Source organism: Pseudoliparis swirei, chromosome 23 (genome assembly GCF_029220125.1).
Source record: "Pseudoliparis swirei isolate HS2019 ecotype Mariana Trench chromosome 23, NWPU_hadal_v1, whole genome shotgun sequence".
NCBI lineage: Eukaryota > Metazoa > Chordata > Actinopteri > Perciformes > Liparidae > Pseudoliparis > Pseudoliparis swirei.
Genome location: NC_079410.1, coordinates 6885829 through 6908971, shown reverse-complemented (window position 1 = coordinate 6908971; position 23143 = coordinate 6885829). Strand labels below are relative to the sequence as shown.

Genomic DNA, 23143 nt, shown 5'->3' with positions numbered 1-23143 from the left:
TGTTCAGTGGCTCTGTGGGAGGAAACCAGTCTGGTGGAATAAATATCAAACCCCCTCTTGAATATACAGTGGAGCGTGTCTACATATGGATGTACTATTATTTAAATAATAATAAGTACATCATGTTTCCATGAATACGATCAACAGCTGATCTCACGGTTGAGTTCATCGCCATCACGCTGCAGAACATTGTTCTCATTTCAAAGACTGAGAAAGAAACATGATGATTTAATATATTATGGTTTATTACTCATCACAAATGTCATTATCAGCATCATCAATTAAATACATCAGTTGTAGATCTGAAGAAATGAATTCAATTAGCTATATGATTTGATTTCACTTTTGCCAGAGTGACAATGTAAACATAAGAAACACGTAAGATGTAACGGCGTGGGGAGAAAACTAAACACACGGCGGAAAAACGTTTTGCCTTCGCGGGAAGTCGTTCTCCATCAGCTGCGATCGAGAACGACGGGTTCAGGGCCGACGCAGAAATGCACAAAGGGCCCGATCGAAATGTATTGCTGGATTCCACAAGCTACAGCGAGGTTATTAGTTTTTTGATCGTCGAGGCGTCTCGAGCCCTCTTGAAATAAGAGGTCAGGAGGCGGGTTTGCATAGATTTGTTCAGGTTATGCTCACCGACACTACATTAATCCGTGCCTATGAATGCCCCGGCGTCAAAAGAAAGGCGGGGGGGGGGGGGGGGCGTGGCGTTCGTATATCTAACTGACGGCCGCGTAACGACCGCAAATGAGTGAAGCAACGATGCGAATGCAGGACACATGTTGGCCACAATTACACGAAAGTCCACCTTATCCTGAAACTATGAAAACAGTACAAGTTAAAGAGCGTCATAGTTTTTGTTTTGTTTTTTTGCCATCAAATGTGTTTACACTAACTCACCGGCACTCTTCATCGTATACTGATGGGGTTCAGTGCAGTTTAATGTGTGCATAAATATGTTACAGTACAGAACACCGAGTGTAAATAGTTAGGGAGTTAATCCAGAAGTCACCTTGAATGTTACGACACAACTTGGTGAGACAGACACTCAAGATTTCCAATTAAAGAACAATTCAAAACTCATAAATCACTTCTTAGTATATTACACAGTACGATTAAGACCGTCAACTACCACAGATTCGGTCTGTCTCGCCGTTTGTTCCGTCGGAGGCCCGTCTTTCTACCCACGCCTGTCTAATACTGCCCTGCAGTTCCCCGGAGCCTCGTGACCCTTACGTTGACCTCACCCACAGTGACGGTACAGTTCAATAAAAGCAGAGACATGCATCGAGTTTGTCGCGTGGAAGCAGAGGACTTGGCGTGGAAATAAAACCAATGGAAAATAAACACTTAAGATGATCCCCCTGCGACTGCAGTGGGTGTAGCCGGCCGTCGTTCCAGTCAACCAGGCGTCTCTTACTCACATAGAAAAATAGTCGGATGCAAAATAATAATAATAATAATTCATAATATACTATATTTGATTAAATTAACCACTTTGTACATAAATACACCAGAGCCCGAAGGTCAAAGATCAGAGGTTAATGCTACATTGGCACGTCTGGCACCTCCGGTCCAGTGGCTTCCTACGGGTCCTCGAGGCGGATCACTCAGTAGGACTTTGTGACCAAATCACAAGTGCAAAAATCTTCCTTCATTCTCGATTAGACACTTGAAATCACATTCTAATCGGTTAATGAACACGAGTTCTTACCCATGCCGAAATTTGGCGGGGGGAAAAATGACATACGTGGGAGTTTGTTCGTCAAAAGCAAAATAATATTCATTTTTACAGATTTGGTCTGCAGGACTCGTGCGCAGACCCTGCTGGTGCTGGGGATTGCAAGTTTTTTTCACGCAACCAGCTTCATCAATTATGTTGCACCTGCATTTTATGCAACAACAACAAAACCCCAAAAAATCAACCTGACACACAAATTTAAATAAAAACAAGAAAATTCTCCCTGTGTTTTCTTTTGTCAAAGACAACAACAACAAAACACCCGTACACTTCATGGTGCCTGGTTGTATTCTTAATGTTCTCCCTCGGTACGTCCGTGTACATCGCTCCATTTCCCCCTTTAGATTTATTCCACTGCGAGAAGAATTTGGGGGAAACCACTCGGGGATAGAAAGCAGAAACAAAGCAGCCAGAGGGAGACTGAAAACAGGGAGGCCACACAGAACAGGAACACATTTCACTACACTACTAACGCACACAACATTTAACATGACAATAAATACATCCTCAACAACACGACGAGCATGTCTGCCTTCAGTACCCGTGTTTGAGACGACTTCAAATGGTTTTCTTTTCTTTTCGTCGCAGGCATCCAGATAGCAAGTCCACGGAGGAGAAGCGCTGGGCGTGTGGAGCGCTGACGGGATCCTATGTGCTGGAGTTAGACTTCATATTTACAAACTCTATGGCACCAGAACTAGTTCTGCACAACCTTCAGTTCAATCTTCTGAGTCAGTGTTTCTCTAAACACTGCCAAGCATTAAAATAATAAAAACGAACTAATAATTTCAACAACAACAAAAAAACTAATAGAAATAAAGACTGTAATCTGTAATTTACAGCCTCTGCTCCAGTTGAAATAAAGGAAAATGTCTCCCATCTGACTAAAACTTGGTGAAAAAGAAAGCATGACGCGAGGGGCCAAAAAACCCCTCGGGGTGCTTTTTAAACTATGATCCAGTTTTCTCCACCATAGTCCTGGGATTACGTTAGGTTCTTGAAATGATGCGTTAGGAAGCCACTCCCCTTTTTACTTCTATTAATCACTCTCTGCGTGTTCCCCTGACCTCTTCCTATGTCCAGCGTCCCTTCTCATTGTCCTGGAATGACGAGTGGGGGGGGGGGGGGGACTAGGCCGAATCTCTTGCTGCTGCAGCTCCATTCTTGTCCTCGGCGTCTCCTCCCCCTTTGTCCCTTTTCTTCCCCCCTTTCTTCTTCTCTTTCTCGAGCCTCTCTTTATCCTTCCTGAGCCTCTCCTTTTCTGCCTTGTCCTTGTCTTTCTTTTCCTTCATTTTGTTCTTCTCGTCTTCCCTTTCCTTCTTCTTGACGTCTTTGCTCTTCTTCTTCTTCTTCTTCACCTCTTCCTCTCCAGTTGCGACGGCGGCCGGCGCTTCTTTTTTTGAATCTGCAATTGGCGGAAAAGGGGAGTTGTGCGCCGTCGGGGAGGGGATGGTGGGCGTGATTTGCTCAGAGACGATCTTCGGGGAGGGGGCTAGAGTGGAGGGTGGTGGTGGTGCTGCTGCTGCGCTTTGTGTTGGGGCCGAAGCAGCAGGCCGGCCCTGTGCGTCTCCTGAGGCCTGAGCAGGGCCACACGATGAGCCAGACGCACCTCGAACTAAGGGGCTCCGAATGAGGGCTACCGGTGCCCTCTGAACGGCCCCTGGAGGAATAGGTGGTTTACTACCGGGGCCTCGATCCGGGCTCGATGACTGATGAGTCAGGCCCTGCATCCCTGAGGGCCCCGAGAAGGAGCCCTTCTTGGTTTGGGAGTGGAAGGGAGCCTTGGACCTGCGGAAGCCAGGGAGCGAGAGGAGGCTGGAGGAGGCCCTGAGGGGTCCTGGCGCCGGGATGGAGCTTCCCAGGAAGGAGAAGCTGCCGCCGGAGCTGATGGAGGCGGCGCGGCGTTTGTAGTCGAAGATGGCCCTCGTACCGTGGAGGCGGCGGGCCGGCTGGTGGGTCAGCTCCCCTCTGGACTCCCGCCACTTCCTCACCTGGACGTCGCACTCCCTCTCGATGAGCGACTCCGTCACCGGGAGGATGATAATCTGGACGACACAGACAGAGGAAGTGATGATTACTAGACTGGGCACGACGGGACAAAGTGACTCAGAACTCGTGTTGCCGAGTAAAAACAGAAGCAGGTTTTGTTAGTGAACACGCGCTGAGACGAGAAGAGAAAGACACCCACCTCCTGTACCAATATGTCCTCTCTGATCGCGTCGGGTGAGATGTTCCTGAGGCGCTCCATGGTTTCATACATGCCCTGTACTTCCCGCAGTTTATCCACAGAGCCGAGGATCTGTTTCAGAAGCACCAGTCCCACACGAAACACTATCTTCACCCCTACAACCAAAGACCGACGTCAGGTTTCAGCAGAAACGTTTCTACTCAAGCAAGTAGTCAACCAAATAGAGGTAAATGTAGGTAACCTATACACGGACAGCAGCTGGCGCACATGGATATGACTGATACCTTCACAGAAGAACATGTCCCACACACGCAGGACACTGGCCCATGGCAAGGTCCGTGAGAAGATGCACATGAACCACTCAGTCATGTAGAGAATCGGGTCGATCTTGAACTTCTTGAGGTGACGGTACGCCATCGGACACGTACGCCGCAGCAGGGAGAAGAAGATCTCACCATCCAGCTGGATCGCCTCCTGAGTAGACAGAAATGATGGCGCAGATGAAGCCGAGAAAACTGACGGGATGGTCAAAAAGAAAAGAGTTGGTTCTGGCACTCACCAGTCCGGCGCTGTAGTAGCCGGGAAGATACTTCTCGCAAATCTGGACGAGGCACCAAAAAGCTTGCTGTAAAACCAGAAACCACAACAGTTAAAGTAATAATTGCACCGATAACTGCATCAAAAAATTAAAAACTGTGAGAAAACCTTCACTAGCTAAAGACTCATTTTAGAAGAAAAAAAACACCCAGCATCTTCAGTATCACATCGGATCAAAACGCCCTCACAGACACCCATTTATATCAGGGAGTGAATGAACTCAGGTTTCAAACTGTTAGATTCTGCAGGTCTGTGTGGTCACCTTGCTGTAAACATGTGGACTGAGCAAAGCTACTGCAACTCGAGTCCCGTCTGTAGCACGGACGCTATTTGCAGGACACCCTGTCGATTGTTTCAGTCTGGTCAGTGAAGTCTCAGCAGCATCGCTGCTCTGCTGTCTGCTTCTATTTTTAATGTCGTGCTTTGTGTCGTTTTCTCGCACGCCCACTCTCTCTCAATTAATGTTTCCAGCAAACAGGGAGAAACAGGAAGAGCGCTCCCGCTTTAAAACAAAAGCATAACGTGATAACTGATGAAGCATCGCTACTGAAAAACAAAACTGCAGCGGGCTGATGTTAAACTTGTTAACGCTCACTGGTCGGGAATCTAGTAAAATCCTGCAGTGGGTATTTGTCTTACGAAACAGTCGTGTGGGATGCGCTAACGTGTATGGAGGTGTTTTGGGATCAAGTAACACAAAAGTAAACTGTACGGTGCATTAGTGGCAGCAGAAAGACAACACAACTCAAAATTGGCACGTGTATTTGCGACGCTTTGTAAAGTGACCTAAGAAACCTTCCCACCCAGAGATAGCCAATCCCCTCGGTGGCTCAGCCCTCACCTCAGCAGGCATATGCATGAGCAGCACTGCGGCCACAGGAGCCTGGGCCTGGCAGTAGCCCTCTTCAGGCCGGTAGACGGTGTAGGCCTTCAGGATCCGGAACAGGTCCTGTTGCCTGCACGAAGAAAAAATACAATTATTAGGAAGGACCCAATCTGACTTTTTTTTTGTTTGTCCCGATACCGATATCGGTACCTGGGCTTTGAGTTTCGGACAATACCGATCCGATAGAAACTTTGGATTAATAATCTGTCTGCCTCGCTGTGTGGAGGTGACTGGATGACAAAACTAAATGTAACTAAATGTAATACAAAGATATCAATTAAATTAATAATAAATAATTAAATATTATAATAAAATAATAAATTGTACACCAGCAACTTGGTAAAAAAATCTTCAAATTTAAAAGGAATTAGGATTCAAGAGGAAACCCTTTTAATGCAGCAACCGCTTAGTCAAATCTTAAACGATAACCAAAACTCCAGTATTTAATGTATATAAATATAGAATTAAATTGAATAGATTGGCCCCATTGTCACCGATACCCGGTCCAGCTACTGCAAACTATTATCTGGTGGCCAAATCCACCAAGACACTCGAACAGGTGATGCACCTCTCGTTGACTCATGAGGAACAATGCATTTCAAAGCAACAGAAATCTGGTTAAAAAGTATCGGAAAAAATATAAATTGCTTATCCTATCCTGTCTTGGATTTTCATACTTTTCATTTATTTTGCCATTTTCAGTACCCTCTATTGGTATAATTTTCTTTATGTCATTGTCACATTTTAATTGTAATTATTCAACTGTCATTTATATATTATATTTAGATAATTTCTAATTAACACCATTGTTTTGGTTGTGTCAGCTACTCCAGGATCAAACACTAGCTGCTAATGCTGACATTACTTTTAAGATTGCAGTCAGTGTGCAGGTTTTCCTCTTGTCATGTGCATTTATTCGGATGTAAAAAAGGGTGTGGGCGGTTTTTTAATTAATTGTTTACCCGTGGCCACCACGAGCAGCAAACATCTCATGGAAGGGAAACTGTCTGTGGAGATCTTTCTCTATAATGTCCAGCCATTTAGCTTCTCCAGGCGCTCTCTCCAGCTCCTGCAGTAAAAGAAAAAATAGACACGTTTTCAAGACAATTCCCATTGTCTCATAAAATCAGTTTCCAAATTAGCCATCAACCCATCTTCAATCAACTGTATATAAAGAGAGAGAGAGAGAGAGAGAGAGAGAGAGAGAGACATACATTCAGGGATTAAGAGAGCAGACGAATAGAAGATCAAACTACATGTTCATATTTCCATGTAAGTGCATTTGTGGATGCACTTTCAGGACTATGATAATTGAATGTGAGCTATTAGTGTGAAAATGTGGTAACCATTGGAGATGTGACAAGAGGTTTGTGTAAAATGATATCCAAGTCCTGAAGATCTCCACAGCTGCAAGTATGAAGAACGTTAACAGCTCGCACTGACAGCACTTGCTCGGTTACAAAGGAAAACACCCGCCAGTGTGAAGTCACTCAAAGTCCATTAACTTTAGTTGGATGCCGGAGGCCTGAATCCATGCATAATTAACTGTACGATTGGATTTGATGACAGCATCTTTGACCTAATTTTTGTCATACTATTCACCCTATGTGTTACATTTTAAAATTGTATTAAAAAGAAACTTTTTTTTTTAAAAAGACCACATTGGGACCAGTGATACCTCAAATTTTCCCGGGTTGGCATCCAGGAGCTCTTGGCTGTTTGACAGCAGCTGCCAAGCTTTGGCTCTGAGAGAAGATGGAATCCCCTTCCTGCAGCGCAACTTCACCTTTAACGCACAAAAAGACATGCATGGCGTCAGCTCCGGCTACGTGAAGTATAACCAATCTAAGTATACAACTACTATATACGCTGTATGCTGAAGCGTACCTTCTGGAAGCGATGTTTGATCCATTTATCCCAGTTGCCGAACATATCAAGCCATTTTACCTCCCTTTGTCTGGCGACTTCAACTCGAACTTCCTTTTCACTGTAAACGTGAAAAATACAAAATGACTCACTGAACTGGGAAGTACTTTTTTCTTTTCACAGCTCTCTCTAGATGTTGCACTGCGATATGTTTCAACATTTGTGATTCTAATCTAGATGCATAAATGAATTAGCTCACACTCTTACGATGAATTGCTCAGATACAGAACAACATTGACCAGAATGCACTGCACACTAGTGACGGTAAATCAATGATATTTTAATTATTCAACAGGGGAAGAGCAATTAGCATTTCGGAAAAGTAGCAGTAATAAGGACAGAAAAGAGAGGAAGAGAGCAGACGGGTGTTAGAAGTGATGCCACAGAGACACACAGTCAGTACGTCTTGAGTCACAAATACGCTCTCAGCATTATCTGAGTCACACCAAGGGTAGATAAAGGATGGACAGATATGTTTAGAGCAGCAGAGAAGAAGACAGAGAAGAGAGGACGATGACGGAATGAGACGTTTGGTTTAAGCAAAGTGAACGATTAAAATAAAGACAGGCAAGATTTACATTTCTCTGTGCAAACCAATTCTGTAGCCATAATTTGATAAGGTATCATATTGCAAATCGTGTAATGTCTACATGGAACCTGAAGGCCATACTGAATCGGCGTCTCTAATTTCAGGATCTCAGACTTGAGACATAATGACTTTACACAGTGATCAATAGTTTGCACAGTGGGTGGTGGTGTCATTACGTAAAGTCATAATACTCACCCTGTTTCACTGTACTGATTCCCACCTAGGAAGCCATATTTATCAATGCGTCTGACAGACATGCCATTGACCTCCGAGTCTGAGCCCACGGAGCTGTCCTCTCCCAGCCCAGATAGAGACTCCAATGTCCCCGACATCAGGCTGGCTGACTCGAGGTAGCTGAGGGTGTCAGGGGCCGGCCGGGATTTGGGGGTGGGCAGTGGGAAGCCAGAGGCTGGCTCTTGGATGAGTGGGACAGGGCTGGGGTGTTCGGCTCTTGTGGGGGTGCTGGGCAGTTCTGCTTTCATTGCTTCACTGGGAGTGTCAGGCTTCGGGGAGACTGGAGGAGGCTCATTTTGAGGGTTTTGAGCTTGTTGAAGTGGCGGAGGTTTCTCCTCTTCGGCTGTTGCTGATGCTGCCATATCCTGGGTTTCTGCAGGAGCAGGCGTGGGATTGGAAGTTGCAGCGATTTGGGGTTCTGGAGGGTGGCCCGCTGTCAATTGACCATCATCCGTGACAGCATTTGGATTGTGTGTGACATGCACATTGGGGTAGAGATTAGGACCAGGATCGAGATCCGGAAAGGGGGATGCCTGTTGCACCTCACTCTGAACGGATGGCTCACTTGACAGAGCAGGGGTTTCTTTTTCAGTAATAAAGGGCTCTATAGCTGGCGGGTCACAGGTCATTGTTTCCTGCTGAATAACATTAGCTCCAGTCTCTGCAACCTTTCCTCCTGAGTCCTCCGTCGGTGGAGCAGCCTCATGTACCAATAATGTGAGGGGGGTCTCAGCAGTGAGTTTTGGAGAACTCAAGGATGGGTGGGGAGTAAAGGATGAGCCCTCTGTCTCTGCTGCAGGAGTGCCTCCAGTCAAAGCGTTCTCATTGTAGAGGGAAGACTTGGGCGTGGGCGTCTCTGGAGCAGGGCTGTTGGTAGCAGGGTGTGCCGATGAGGATGGAGGGATGGATGGAGCTGCATGAGGTTCACCCAACGCAGGGGTTGATTGGGATAGGGTGACGAGTTCGGCCATGATTCCACTCTGATCTCTACTTTACAAATAGAGAGAGAATGAAAGACGTAAGTTTTCTTTTGCGAGAGAGCCGCTATCAGTTCAGAAAATAAATAAAACCTAGAACTCATAAACAATTTATTTGATTGCAAATCAGCAAGTCATGACCCTGGGAACTTTTAACAGTTAGCGCTTGATGGATGACCAAAGTGTTCATGAAAATCTGACTTCGAAGCCATTTTCTCTAAAGCATCAGCAGAGTTCCTCTTCTTAAATGAGATGAGAAGATATAATCAGAGAAGCAGCAAAAGAAGTGGACCATACTTTGAAATCATGAACATTCTTGAGACGGTCTGCAGACATACACCGGTCTCATAACTATCTACTCCCAGACGTAATTGGGTTTTACTTGTAACTTCAAATGTGATGTTTTCTATTCATTATTTCTGCAAATAATCACAATAAATGTATTCAGTTACAATTCCTCTGTTGCTATGCATAAGCCGAAATCATACAGTCAAATTACTTTAGATTAAACACGAAAGCAGAAAGAAACACTTCCAACCATAACAACCCGCTTTAACACTAATTTACTTGTTCAGCGGGTTCTTCACGGTAACAGAAGTACATTCCCGACGATGCGTTTCTCCTCCAGATATAACGGTGCTCTGGCATGTAACGTTATCAACAAAGCACCTGCCGACACTACAGTGACCCAGTGTTTTGCTGATGAAGCAGCTTAATGGCTCCAGAGAGCTAACGCTACTGGTTTCACGGGAGCAGCTAATAACACCAGCCACTTTGTTGTCATGTCCTCTCGAGAGGCCTTTCTCGAAGAGACTCGACTTCCCGATTCAGCACACAGGAGAAATGTGGTTTACTAATAGCTCGCTAATAGTCAACACCCTCCCTCCCTGACTGCAGCCAGGCCCTGGGCGAACAGCGTCCACGGCCTTGTCCGCCCCGCTGCCCCGGTCAACCACAACATCGGCTCGGCTGCTCAACTCACCCACAACCGGCGTGTCACTGTGATCCGTCCGCCTGGACGTCCAGGGTGGTGGTGGTGGTGGTGGTGTGGGAGGGGGGGTTCCTATCCGTACGCTCCCCCCGCCACTGCTCCGGTTCCGCAACCTCTTCCTCAGTGAAATGAAGTACCGAGAGTGAGAAAACGATGAAGACCACGACAGGAACCCGCTGAACTGGGGCGAGGACCTGGTCGCGCAGACGTGCTTGAAAACGGCGAGCTTTGCCGGCTAAGTTACCAGCTAACCTAAGTTAGCTTAGTTAGCTGAATGTACCTATTAGCATCAGCGCCGATAGTGTTCTGTTAGCTAGCTGATTGTTTCGGTTGCCTCATTTAAACATGTTGTGGAGACGATTCCCGCCAAATTCAAGCGAGCTCCTAAATAATAGTTTTCATTCTGAAACAGAATTGACTTTCTTTGTTTAATGTATCCACGCACAGCGGTCGGGGTAAGCCCAACACCAGCAGCCTGCATTTCCTACTGACAGCAACGTGCGTGTTCTCGTCAATGTCCTCGTGCACACGCACGCACCAGCACAGGAGCCACCCTTCCACTGCAAAAATAAATGCGATTGTACACAAACGATGCATTAAGCATAACAGTAGAAAGTAACAAAGTGCTTTTACTCAAGAACACTTTTGAGTTCGTTTGCTTAAACTTTATTTTACTTGAATATTGATATTGTATGCATACTACACTTCAGATGGAAATGTATCAGATAGGCCAAACTGTTGTGGAATTGGTCTTATCTGACAAATGTATATACTGCCTGATTATATGTCAAACATATAAGTATTAATTTGTTAATTATATTTAGTATTGCTAATGTGAATCTGCAAGGTAACTAGCAACTAAAGTTTAGTTGATAGATGATAGTTACCTCTCAGATTCAGGGTTGTAAGCATAACACATTAATTGTATGTATCAGTATGCATTATTAATTGAATCACAATGATATATATATATATATATATATATATATGTATTATTCTGAAATTGGTCCTTCTGCATGTGAGTAATTTTACCTTAAAGTATAATGTGAATTTTATACGTTATGAACTCTATAATTTTACTATAATCACACACATTCATTACAATAATCAAATCTATATATATATATATGTATATATATACATATATATATATATGTATATTATACATCTGTAAAGCACCCTCAACATATTACCATGCGGGACACTCTGGCAGCTCTGTGCAGCTCCTTGAGCTACCGGCTGCTTCACCCCCGGTGTGAAGGAGAGGAACAGAGCAGGTCCTTCCTTCCTGCTGCTGTCAGGCTGCACAACCAGCTCTGCTCCCAAAACACTTGAAACCTGTGCAACAAGTTATTCTGTCTGTTTATATAAGTTTTCAGTTGCTGTGGGTTATTTGCTGTTGTTTATATTGCTTATTCATAATACTTGTTTCTTTGTCACTATGTCTTGTTTCCACTTTGCTCTATGCTGCTGTAATCCCATAAATGTCCCCACTGCGGAACAAATAAAGGATTATCAAGTTATTTTATCTTATGTTTTACAGTAAGAAATTATAAACCAAGGAGTTACCCAAAAAAAAATACAAAAAACATAGATTTCCCAAATTAAAACAAGGATGGGAAGGTAAATAAATACAATCTAACGATTGCATCAGTGTCTTCTTTGTGTTTCACTCTACAGGTATGCTTTTATAGCACCAGTAGATGGCGCAATCCCATTATATTTAAAGTAAGCCTTCAAATTAAGGTTCTAATAAGCCACCAAAACATGTTTAACATACACCATGCACAGGGATGCTTACCACCAAACTTATTTAACAACATTAGGCTGTAGACCTATGTTACCAGACAAATGAAAAACCAATTAGTTTTGTTTGGAGGCCATTATAGATTGTGAGTCATTGCTTTCTTTTTCACCCTAGTAGGCATTTGATTGTTGTGAGGATTGCCATGGTTAAAAACCACAAGAATGGGGGGACACCAGGAATTGAACAAGGGAACTCCCATATACACTTAGTCTTACTCATACAACTTAATGCCATCCAGCTGGTCCAGACTGACGACAAGTTTCCACAAGAGTGGAAAGGAAGACTTTGCACTGTGTGTACACAAAGTTCATGGTCTCCATGGAAATCCAGAGGCAGTGAACTCCCAGAAAATATGTGTGAGCAAACTAATTGATCATGTCTCCCAACTATACTATATAAAAGTGTATATTCTTCTATACGAACTGCCATAATGACGTACTCTACAGATGATCAAATAATTAATCAATGATCAGTTAGGGAAATACAAAGAAGAAATGCAACCGCTCCCTGTAATGTGAATCAGGTGCAAAACCATAAACATGTAGAGTATATTAAATATTTTATTCAAAAAATTTAACTAAATAAAAGAAACTTAACATGATTCATTTAAATCAACGTCATTATAAAACCTTCTTTAAATTATGCAAAGTTAAACATTGCCATCAATAATACATTACGAAAATACAGGTCTAACGTCTATATAAAGTCCAGTAAATGCTTGTAAATTGTCATAATTACTCATGTTAAACAATCCAATGTGAAAATGTTTGTTTGAATAAAGCATATTCTCCACAGAAAGCATAGTCCCTGGTTGGTGGTTGTAGCTGGTAAACTAAAATGAACTGAATCCAATGGAATTAAATAATTAATCATGTGTTCTTTAACGAGGCTATTACTGTTAGTGAACAAATGCTCCAATTAGGTTTTCAATATAACCAACCTGCTGGACTTAACAGTGGAATTAAATATGATATATACTGTAAATACAGTTAGCTTTTATTGCAGTTTAGAATAGAATATACACTTTTATTAACAGTGTACTTCCGGAGCCCTGCATGCCTACGTGGCAGCTTCTAAAGTGTGTTGTCGGCACATCAGGAGTCTTTGGACTTGTCCAGAGGAAGCGTGTCGACCCATTTCTGTGTGCGGCTGCGACACTGGTCCCAGTCGTACAGAGGGCGGTACTGGAAGTGGCGCTGGGCTTTATCCGAGCCGACGGTGAAGGAGGTAGAGACCACGGCCAAAGTGTAACTGTTCATCAACGGCGTGTAGTTGTAAAAGGGGGCAATTATCCAGCGGATCAAGTCATTCAGCATGGCCATGAACCAGAGCACCATTAAGGGTATGCGCACCCTTCTGAAGTTAAATGCGGAGAAGAACTGCAGGTTGAAATTCTCATAGCTCTTGTAGGGAGAGTCATCGTAGCAGAAGAAAGCTTCACCTTCAACCGTCTGAGGACGATCTCTCAAGGCTCGGGCTGCAAGGATATGCATCCAGGCCACATTGCCTAGAAACACAAACAAGTGGGTCTGAATACCAGAGTGCATGATGGAAGTAGTGTCAAAAGAAAAAAGTCGTCAGTTTGAAGAATGATTACTCGTTTTACATTTTTTTTTTTTTAAACCAAACATGGCCTCTTTATATTAATTCAAGGCTGAGAGATAGACTATGATTACTTTTCATGAGGACGTTAAGGAGAGAGTCTGAAGGAAGAGATAAAGATAGAGAGCTCTCCTGAAGATAGAGAGCTCTCCTGAACAACAACATCCTGTCTTTAAAGTTGTGATTATGACTCCCAAAACAGTAATCTGACCTGCATAGACCCGTCCATGTTCAATCTCGTCTGGGACACCCCCGACAAGCAAGCCTCCCCTTTCTACAGCCTGCGTGTAGAAATCTTTAATTATCTGGTGCTCCTCGCCATAAATCCCCGTTGGCCTCAGAGCGCATGTGTATAAACACTTTCCACCCTTCACCTGGAGAGGAGAAACAAAAACAAGATCGGTTGTTGAGAAATCAGACAGGAGGCACGCATACAAAATAAAACATACAGAGGTCAAAAAGACGACATTTCTGTGAAATAAAAAAAATAAAAACATTTTTAAAAAGCAGGAGATGCACCAAAACAAGGGGATGATCTAGCATTTTGAGGAAATGTGCTTTGAATAAATCTGGCTCCCAGAGCCGGGTGTGTTACACATAAAGTACCTTGGTGCCATTAGCTTCAAGCACAATTTTCTCTGCCCTTGCCTTGCTCAGCGGATAGGCCATCGTGTGTTTCACATTGTAAAGTGTGTCTTCATTGCCCCTGCAGAGAAAGAGTTAAACAGTCAGAGGAGACGCAGGCGAAAGTAGGAAGGTAGTGTTTCCTTGACCTTTCCATAAGAGAGGAATGTTTGTCTCTGACGCCTCAAAGACAGAGAGGAACAAAGTGAAAGGAAATAGAGATAAAAAAGTGGCAGTGCCAGTGTTTCTAACAAAAGAAGACCACGGTTCATTCTTTAACATTGATCAAATGACAAACGCACGTACCGGTTGCCACCAAAAGTATTTATTTGTTTCCTTCCACCGTTTTTTACTTTTCATACTGTTTGTACTGTATTTTGTTCCAATTACAAAAAATCATGGATACTTTGATTTAACATACCATTACCATCTTTCAAAGAATTCCTTGGTGTTTTAACCTCTTTTCCTCCCGCCACTCCCTCAACCTTTAGTAAACAGACAGTGCCTGAAGACTCACATAATCTGGCAGCGCTGACTCACACCCTCAGGGCTGTTTCAGAAAACAGGTATAATGAAAACTGAGTTTGAACACCCCGAGGTAAAAAGGAAACTGGTCCAGCAAGAGAGAAAGTAGAATCTGGCTCAGTTCCCGTGGTAACCTAACATGTCCGCAGGTTTTCCTCAACAAACCCAGAGTTTCTCTCTGCAGAGTCACACGCCCTTATCGCCCCATTGATTCAGGATTGAAGGTTTACTGTGTGTCAGACTCAGTTATGTTTGCCCTCACATTGAAATATCACACAGCATCGTCACCTTCAGCTCAGAATAAAACCTCGGCGTGTCCTTCACAGCTGCCTGTTCAGAAGCTCCACTGAAATGTTAATTTCACGTTATGTATACAAATAATCTCATATTTCTGAGGTTTAGCCTTTTGTGTTTAATAGGCTGCGTATAGTCTGACTGTTTTAACATCATATCAGTGACCCACATTTGTTTAAAATGGCAATAAATGAAATAAAGCCATAGAATGCTTCTTAGCTCTGACCCAAATACACCTTTAAATCACCTAAAACATTACTACTCCATCAGAATTTGTCTTTAAACTACAATTATCTTCAACTTTATGTCAGATTCCACCAGTTTTTAAATAAATTGAGGAAATAGACTTCCTTAGAGAGAAAAACTATTTTTACATAATAGCATGACAACTGCTCAAGCGGGTTTTAAGTTGCAGACATATCGCTGGCAGCACATGTCCGACATACCAGGCGGTCTGAATGAAAACATTACAGGGGAACACCGAGATAGTGAGTGAGTCTTTGAAAGCTCCTTGATTATACAACGAGGCCGCTGGATCCTGTCTGTTGTGTACTTTTGTCTCCACCCGATCATATCTTTTCTGAACAGGCCTTTGTGTTTTCCATGATGTTGCACTCATGAGAGAAAAATAAGAAAAAACGAGAACGACTACAAGATAGTGACCACAGAGACTGTCAAAGCATTTCAGAGTGTAACCATGTGAGAACACGACTGAACAGAGACGAGTAAAAACAGATTGACATCTGTTTGAGCTTCACCTGACGAAGTGGTCTCCATCCGTGTTGGGACCGATCGCTTCCATGCTGCTGGTGTAGACCAGGCACTGGATGCCACACTCCACACAGGCTTTGACCACGTTCTCCGTTCCTGAGCAGAGGGAAGACGTTTCAATCAAAGAGATGGAGGATACAGCGGTTGGACGGACCACTAAATAACAAAGCCACACGAATGACTCCGTTGGATGTGTTCAACGTGTCTGCATTCATCAAAATATAAGTTTTAAAATCACCCAAAAGAGGATGAAAGTATAATTGGACCCAGGAGGTCAACAGGAAATTAATGCAAACAAGAGAGCCACATGTGTTCTGTTTAGCTGATATAAGAAGAAAAACATGTTCTTCTCAAACCTGGTCTCAATTATGGAAAAGTGGACCGGTGGTGGAAAGAAATACGGACGTTACAAAGTTGAGGAAAAACTTTTATGGTCTTTCCAGTTTTCCACAAATTTAAACATGTTAGATAATAATAATAACTTGGTTTGAAAAGAACATTTCAAAGCAAGGCTGCAGCCTAAAGTTCTTCACAAAATCTCTAAATTTCAGCATCGTTCCGTTAAAAATTGCCTAACATGCTTCCGAGAAGGAGGCCTCAAGTTAATGTGAAATGTTTGACCACAGAGGCGCCTAAACTAACATGTATGGATAACTAACTAACTGAAGGATGAGCAAAGAGAGCATAGTGTACTTGTTGCAGTTACATATGTGCCTGTTCTGCAAGTCCTCATAAGGCTGCACTCTAATGTTTAATGATTTGAGAACACATGTTTTTCACTTTAACTTGTTTTCTGAACCATGGCGCAGATTATGCCAAGACCCGATACCTAGAGACCACCATAATATAACAGAAATATGCTAATGAGTCATTGTCGAGTGATAACTTTTGGTGAAATTAGGATCTACAGACACAAATAGATTTTTAGAAATGGCAAAATAAACACAAAAATATGTATTCTGAAGGTTTTGTGTCCACTCGTCAGAAATAAGAGAAACAAAACAAAGAAATAATCTCACACAATGTATAAATATATGTTCCTCCATCAGCAAACAACTGCTGAGTATAAGTGAATATATATATATATACATTCAAGGTAGAGCAACCATCTGTTTTTGGGGAGTTTCGGTCTTTAAAGATATGGGGCCACAATCTGGATCACAGTAGGGTAAAAATTTCTGGTATTTACTCAAACTGAAGGCCAGAAATCACAGAGCCTTTAACGTCAACAGTAAAATTAATTATTGACTGAGTTGAGTGCACCTGCAATTCCTACTTATTTTGGGAGGAAGACTGTTTGTCTCATGTTTGTGAGACTGAAGAAGGGGGAGTTAACATGAAACCAACCAAGGAGAAATAATGACATTTTTATGATATTTCTAATCTTAAGGAATCTAGCCTGTACCACCCTGAGACTAAAACCACTCCCTTAGTTTAACACAGATGGACACAACTGGACAACATTAAATCTTATTTAGCTGAGGAAGGTCTGGCACTTCAAAACATTAACAACTTCCAGACAGACGTGAGTAATTTGTACAGCTGTGTATATTGGGAGAGACTATTTAAAATGCCTTCAGTTTACTTTCAACAAACAGATGACAAAAGTGTGTTTGGTCTATCTGCTGAATCCCTGCCAGACACAGACGACAGCCTCGACCCACGAACACCCGACACTGAATATGTAAACGGTGTTCATCATCTGCTCTGTTAATGTGACCAGCGTCCTCAGTCTGGATCGGTCAGAAACCTCCGGGTCTGAAAAGTGAAGACAATGCTGAGGTGCAATAAACCTGCATTCTCTCTAATGGCCATTAGGGGGCGACTCCTCTGGTCGCAAAAAAAAGAAGGCTGATTGTATAGAAGTCAAGGGGAACATATTCAAGTTTGGATGAAACGATGTGACTCGCTCCATCGTGTGATTTGCTCCTTCAGAACACTTAATTAACATGTTTTAGACAATTACAGAATATGTGATGAAAACTAGCCCTTCATCCAGTTTGGAGTATCTGTCACTCCAGAAATTGGCAACTCGCCTGGCAAGCAACAACAATAACAACCAATGTTGTATCAGTATTAACCAATAATTATGGCCAACGTGTTTTTTTTGAAGTCACGTCCTTGAAAATCTTTCATAAACAGGAGAAGGCGAGAGTTTCCTCTGTTTTCTGTCTTTTGTTTAAAACACGTTGACAAATCTGAGTCACTCGTTTCACGTTTCCTCCCTTTGTCATCACTCAGGCCACCACTCCCTGGACGTCTCACCTGTGACATTGACAGAGAAGATGAGGGCCTCTGGAACTTTGTGCCAAACGTCCACCAAGCTGGCCGTGTGGAGGACGACGTCGACCCCCCGGGAGGCCTCCAACAGGCTGCTGTAGTCAGTGATGTCACCCTGGACGACCACGACCTTCGTCCGCTCTGGGGGAGAAACAGGAAGACACTACGTCAACACTTGGTGATGCATCTGACCCCGGATCAGGGGTGTTTTTTTAAAAGCTCGACAAAGAATGAACTCAAAACTCTCATTTGAACATTATCTTTTCACGATGTTTATCAAAGAGTGTCATATTTTCAGATTATCTGGATCTTCGTCGGAGTTGAAATTCCTCAGTATTTGGGGGAGATACCTGGAATTTCCTCAAGTGTCTGAGGTGAATCGGTCTGCGAGTTTGCTTTTCTCACCGCTGAGTTAATTACACTTTCAAAACTGCTCTCAAAACTATTTAAAATCAGTTTTTCATCATGTAATAATAAATGTAACGTAATTCTCTTCACGCTGGCATGTTAAACGTTTATTTTTATATTGCCTTTGTCTTTTCCTGTTCCTATACAAGAGCCTCGGTCACTTACATCGGAACAGGAAAAATTACCCCCAAAAAATGTAGATTTACAAAAGGCCACTGAAGCAAATTTGTGATTTTAGGCTGTACAAAAATGATTTGACCTCGAGACGTGTTCTTTGAGGGATTTCGTAATGCGTATTATTCAGGCAGCGAAGCTTCGTCTCCTTATCATCTATGAAGGTCACCTGTGGTTAACCTTTGCTCTCATGCACCGTCCTTGAAATGTTGACAGATAACGAGTCAAGACCAAGTCCTGCATCTCTTATGGAGGCGACATGGACTACTGAACACAGAGTCAGAGATCCTGTTGTAACTTGGACTCTCATTCTGGAGAGCGCATCTGTTATTTGACTAATTACAGTCTTTAAATTACAGACAGTCCCACCTATTCAAATCGGCTCAAATGTCAACCCAAAACAAGTATGCCTCTGGTTTCCCCATTCGGCCTGCAACGAGTGATCCGTCAGGGGCCCAAATGAACAACAGCCGGCCTCGGTCCTTAAATAATAAATAATGAACGCTCTACAAAGCATGGCACAGGAGGAGTCAATGCTGGTTGACCACATTCCCTTCACTGATGAATATAAAGCGTACCGCTGTTGAAAGTATCGCCGGGGAATGAAAAAAAAAGAATCCAGTCTGCTTGAATTTTGATTGCTGTGTTTTTTTCCTCCCCGTGACTAAACATGGGAGAGGCAGAGCGCACGTCAACCACCTCAGTTCACAACACACAAAAGGTGGCGACAGTAAACAGAAATAGGTTGTCAAAGAAATAGGTCGTAAAAGAGAGGCGTCACAGACAAGTTATACCATCATCATCCGGGAACAGGAAGTACGAGGACGCACAGCCCAGAGGTCAGCTCTGCAGTTTGACCCAGTGACCACACAGCCTGTGAGGGAAATGATGTTACCGCCGTTTCCATGTGGACGCAGAATACGGCTGTCAGCGCCCCATCACCTCCTCTCATGTTAATGAAAAACTGATAGAAATCAAACGCTCACGGACGAATAGAGGCGACAATGGGCCCCTAGAACTGGTATGTAAAAGGGCCACACCCCTGCTACATAAGATCATGAGCCATGGGGTACATTTTCGGGGTTATTTTGCAGTAATTTTGTTGGGTTCTTTTGTGTTTCTTTGAGACCCTGTCGTCCACTTAATTTAATAATAATAATTATAATGCATTTTATTTGTAGAGCACTCTTCATTCAAAAAGAATCTCAGAGTGCTAGAAAGCGAGTATATAGTTAAAACACACTATTAAAGAATAGAAAATAGCTGGCAGTGATTCAACACGAAGGCAATAATCCGTCCATGACTTATTATCTAGTGCCGGTTCATCAGAATCACAGTAATAACGCTATCGGAAAAAAAGAGGGAGGTGTAGAGACAAAACATGCAAATGAGCCCTAAAGAACACAAACATACAACGTGATAAAAAGTTGCATGGTTAATATAAAGAAACAGACTTTGATACACTTGCAGTTATAGAGCCTGACATTAAATGAAAGCGAGCTTTGAGAGAGACTCCAGCTTCGAGGTGCCACTTTAAATGATGTCGTCTTACCTGTGCTGAGTTCATTTAAGCTTACGTCGACGTACTTGTCAAACACGCGGACCTCCGCCAGTCCTTCCTCCTTCTCCAGTAAAAGCCTCAGTAAGTGCCGGCCGAGGAAGCCGCAACCTCCGGTGAGCAGATACACAGGACCCGACATGACAGCTGCTCTGTGACAACTCTGCGCTCCGCAGGCTGCCCGGAGCAGCACTTTATCTGCTGCGGGAGAGGAGGGTTCCTTTTTTTTTTTCTTCTTCTTTTTTTAAAAACCTTTATTGACAAATAAAGTTTCACAGACACACGTCTGCTCACGCGTTTGCCTTCAGGGCCTCTTCTGACAACAAACATATGCAGTTACATTTCGGAAAAAGAGTATGTTTTGTGGTTTAATTTAAGTAATCTATTTATAGTACATACATTGGAGTCAGTGGGGGACATACATGTACTCAAGTAACTACGATTTTGAGAGTATTTCTAATTTCATGCAAAGGAATATACTTTTTACCGAATTACATTTATACGACATCTTTAGGTTAATATTATATATATATTAATATAAACTTATTAATATGAGGAAACACATTATTTGATAAGGTACAAAAAACATACATTTCCCAAATTAAAACAAGGATGGGAAGGTAAATAAATACAATCTAACGATTGTAGCCTATCAGTGTCTTCTTTGTGTTTCACTCTTCAGGTATGCTTTTATAGCAACAGTAGATGGCGCAATCCCATTTTATTTTAAGTAAGCCTTCAAATTAAGGTTCTAATAAGGTTTCAAACCCGCCAAATCCAGATCAATGGTGCTGAGGAAAGGGAAGGTGGAGGACAAGTTCCGTTTTAACATCACAGGCACAGCCATTCCAACTATCACAGAGAAGCCAGTCAAGAGCTTGGGCAAGGTTTTTGACTGCTCTCTGAGAGACACAACATCTATCCAGTCGACCTGCACTGATTTGGATGGCTGGCTGAAATTCGTGGACAAGTCAGGCCTACCTGGGAAGTTTAAAGCCTGGGTCTACCAACATGGCATTCTTCCCAGGATCCTGTGGCCCTCCTTGTCGACGCGGTCCCTATCTCAACAGTTGAGACCTTGGAGAGGAAAGTCAGCAAACACCTCCGGAGATGGCTTGGATTACCAAGGAGCCTGAGCAGTATTGCACTCTACGGGAACACCAACAAACTGCGACTGCCTTTCAAATCCTTGGAGGAGGAATTCAAGGTCACTAGAGCCAGAGAAGTGGTTCAGTACAGGGACTCAAGTGATCCGAAGGTGGCTAAAGCAGGGATCCAAGTGAGGACTGGCAGGAAATGGAGGGCAGAGGAAGCAGTTCAAGAGGCAGATGCAAGGCTGCGTCACAGGAGCCTGGTGGGAGTGGTCACACGAGGTCGAGCAGGGCGAGGATCCTTTCCAACTCCCCAAATGAACACCAGGGGGAAGGAAGGGCGACGACTTGTTCAGGAGGAGGTGAGAGCAGCAGTGGAGGAGACGAGAACCTGCAAGGCAGTGGGAATGAAGCAACAGGGAGCTTGGACGAGGTGGGAGAATGCGGTTGAAAGGAAAGTGACCTGGGCTGAGCTTTGGAAAGCCGAGCCTCACCGCATCAAATTCCTCATCCAGGCAGCGTATGACGTGCTTCCAAGCCCGTCAAATCTGCACATATGGGGCATAGCAGAGACACCAGCATGCCCACTGTGTTCCAAGCGAGGAACCCTGGAACACATCCTCAGTCGCTGTACAAGGGCACTTGGAGATGGTCGGCACAGGTGGAGGCATGACCAAGTCCTCAAGACCATTGCTGAAGCTATCAGCGCAGGACTGGCGTGGGCAAAGCAGTTCCGAGCCTCCAAGAAAACCATCGCCTTTGTCAGAGCTGGGGACGAGCCAACTCCTGCCAGAAGAACATCATCTGCAGGCATCCGGACGTCTGCAAGAGACGGGCAGTTGTTGGTGGACCTTGAACATCAGCTGAAGTTCCCCAGCCATATTGCAGTCACCTCCCTGCGACCAGACATTGTCCTTGTGTCTGAGTCCACCAAGCAAGCAGTGCTGCTGGAGCTGACAGTCCCGTGGGAAGATCGCTTGGAGGAAGCCTTTGAGAGGAAGCTCTCCAAGGACGCAGGACTGGTCAGTGACTGCCAGCAGGCTGGCTGGAGAGCAAGGTGTTTCCCTGTGGAGGTTGGATGCAGAGGATTTGCAGCCCGTTCCTTGGCCAGAGCCTTCGGTAGTTTAGGCATCGAGGGTGAGAGAAAGAGGAGAGCCATCCGCAGGACCACCGATGCGGCAGAGAGAGCCTCAAGATGGCTGTGGCTCAAAAGAGGGGAGCCATGGAGTCATGGTAGCTAGCCATCTGGACACAAGCTGGGGTCTGATCAGCCCCGGCTGGGTCACCTGGAGGAGGGCGTATGATGTTGAAAGACCCGAAACGTCCAATGATCCCAGGAACATCACTGAAGATGTGTCCAGATTAGGCATCAGTAGATGTATGTACACATAGTACATTGGAGTCAGTGGGGGACATACATGTGCTCAAGTAACTCTACGATGTTGAGAGTATTTCCATTTTCATTCAAATGGATATACTTTTTACAGAATTACATGTATACGACATCTTTTGGTTAATATTATATATATATATACATATAGTTTAAATGTAACATTGTTTGTTAAATTCTCCTTTAACTGATCATGTTGAGTTAGGTTTTAATTAGAATTTTTTCCATTTATTAAATATGAAGAGAGCAAATAAACAAAGCATGGAAGAAAAAAAACACACAAACAAGTAGGGTTCTTGTTTCCAGGCCAGATGGCACGATCTTATATTAAACTCAGTAAACGCCTGTGCCGTGAGCTTAGCTAGATCGCCCTTTGTCATCATCTGGAGACTTGCGAGATGTCGTCCGCCAGATTTCAGCACTTCCTGTCTTGTTTTCTCTAAACAGGAAATACCAAAGTTGCAGGTGCCTTTCAGGAGCT

The 23143-nt window shown here is 43.6% G+C and overlaps 2 protein-coding genes and 1 pseudogene across 3 annotated transcripts; 1 reads left to right on the top strand and 2 right to left on the bottom strand.

The window, feature by feature from the left end:
- Nucleotides 1-224: 224 nt before the first annotated feature.
- Nucleotides 225-11106, bottom strand: LOC130188309 (TBC1 domain family member 10A-like). 2 transcript variants are annotated; one of them, XM_056406594.1, is made up of 10 exons: nt 10130-11106; nt 8132-9160; nt 7309-7408; nt 7100-7207; nt 6384-6490; nt 5377-5491; nt 4498-4563; nt 4223-4412; nt 3939-4093; nt 225-3795 (listed from the first exon to the last, which is right to left on the bottom strand). In XM_056406594.1, the coding sequence occupies exons 2-10, from the start codon at nt 9139-9141 to the stop codon at nt 2881-2883; spliced, it is 2766 nt and encodes a 921-aa protein (XP_056262569.1). In that variant the 5' UTR covers nt 9142-9160; nt 10130-11106; the 3' UTR covers nt 225-2880. The 2 variants fall into 2 exon arrangements, with proteins under 2 accessions (XP_056262569.1, XP_056262570.1); XM_056406595.1 differs by having other exon boundaries at nt 8132-9157.
- A 1871-nt stretch (nt 11107-12977) lies between these two features.
- On the bottom strand, nt 12978-20347 carry hsd3b7 (hydroxy-delta-5-steroid dehydrogenase, 3 beta- and steroid delta-isomerase). The gene is made up of 6 exons (XM_056407922.1): nt 20176-20347; nt 18027-18182; nt 15749-15857; nt 14154-14253; nt 13759-13921; nt 12978-13452 (listed from the first exon to the last, which is right to left on the bottom strand). Exons 1-6 carry the CDS (start codon nt 20321-20323, stop codon nt 13040-13042), a joined length of 1089 nt encoding a protein of 362 aa, XP_056263897.1. The 5' UTR covers nt 20324-20347; the 3' UTR covers nt 12978-13039.
- A 256-nt stretch (nt 20348-20603) lies between these two features.
- On the top strand, nt 20604-22513 carry LOC130188512 (uncharacterized; annotated as a pseudogene).
- Nucleotides 22514-23143: the final 630 nt, after the last annotated feature.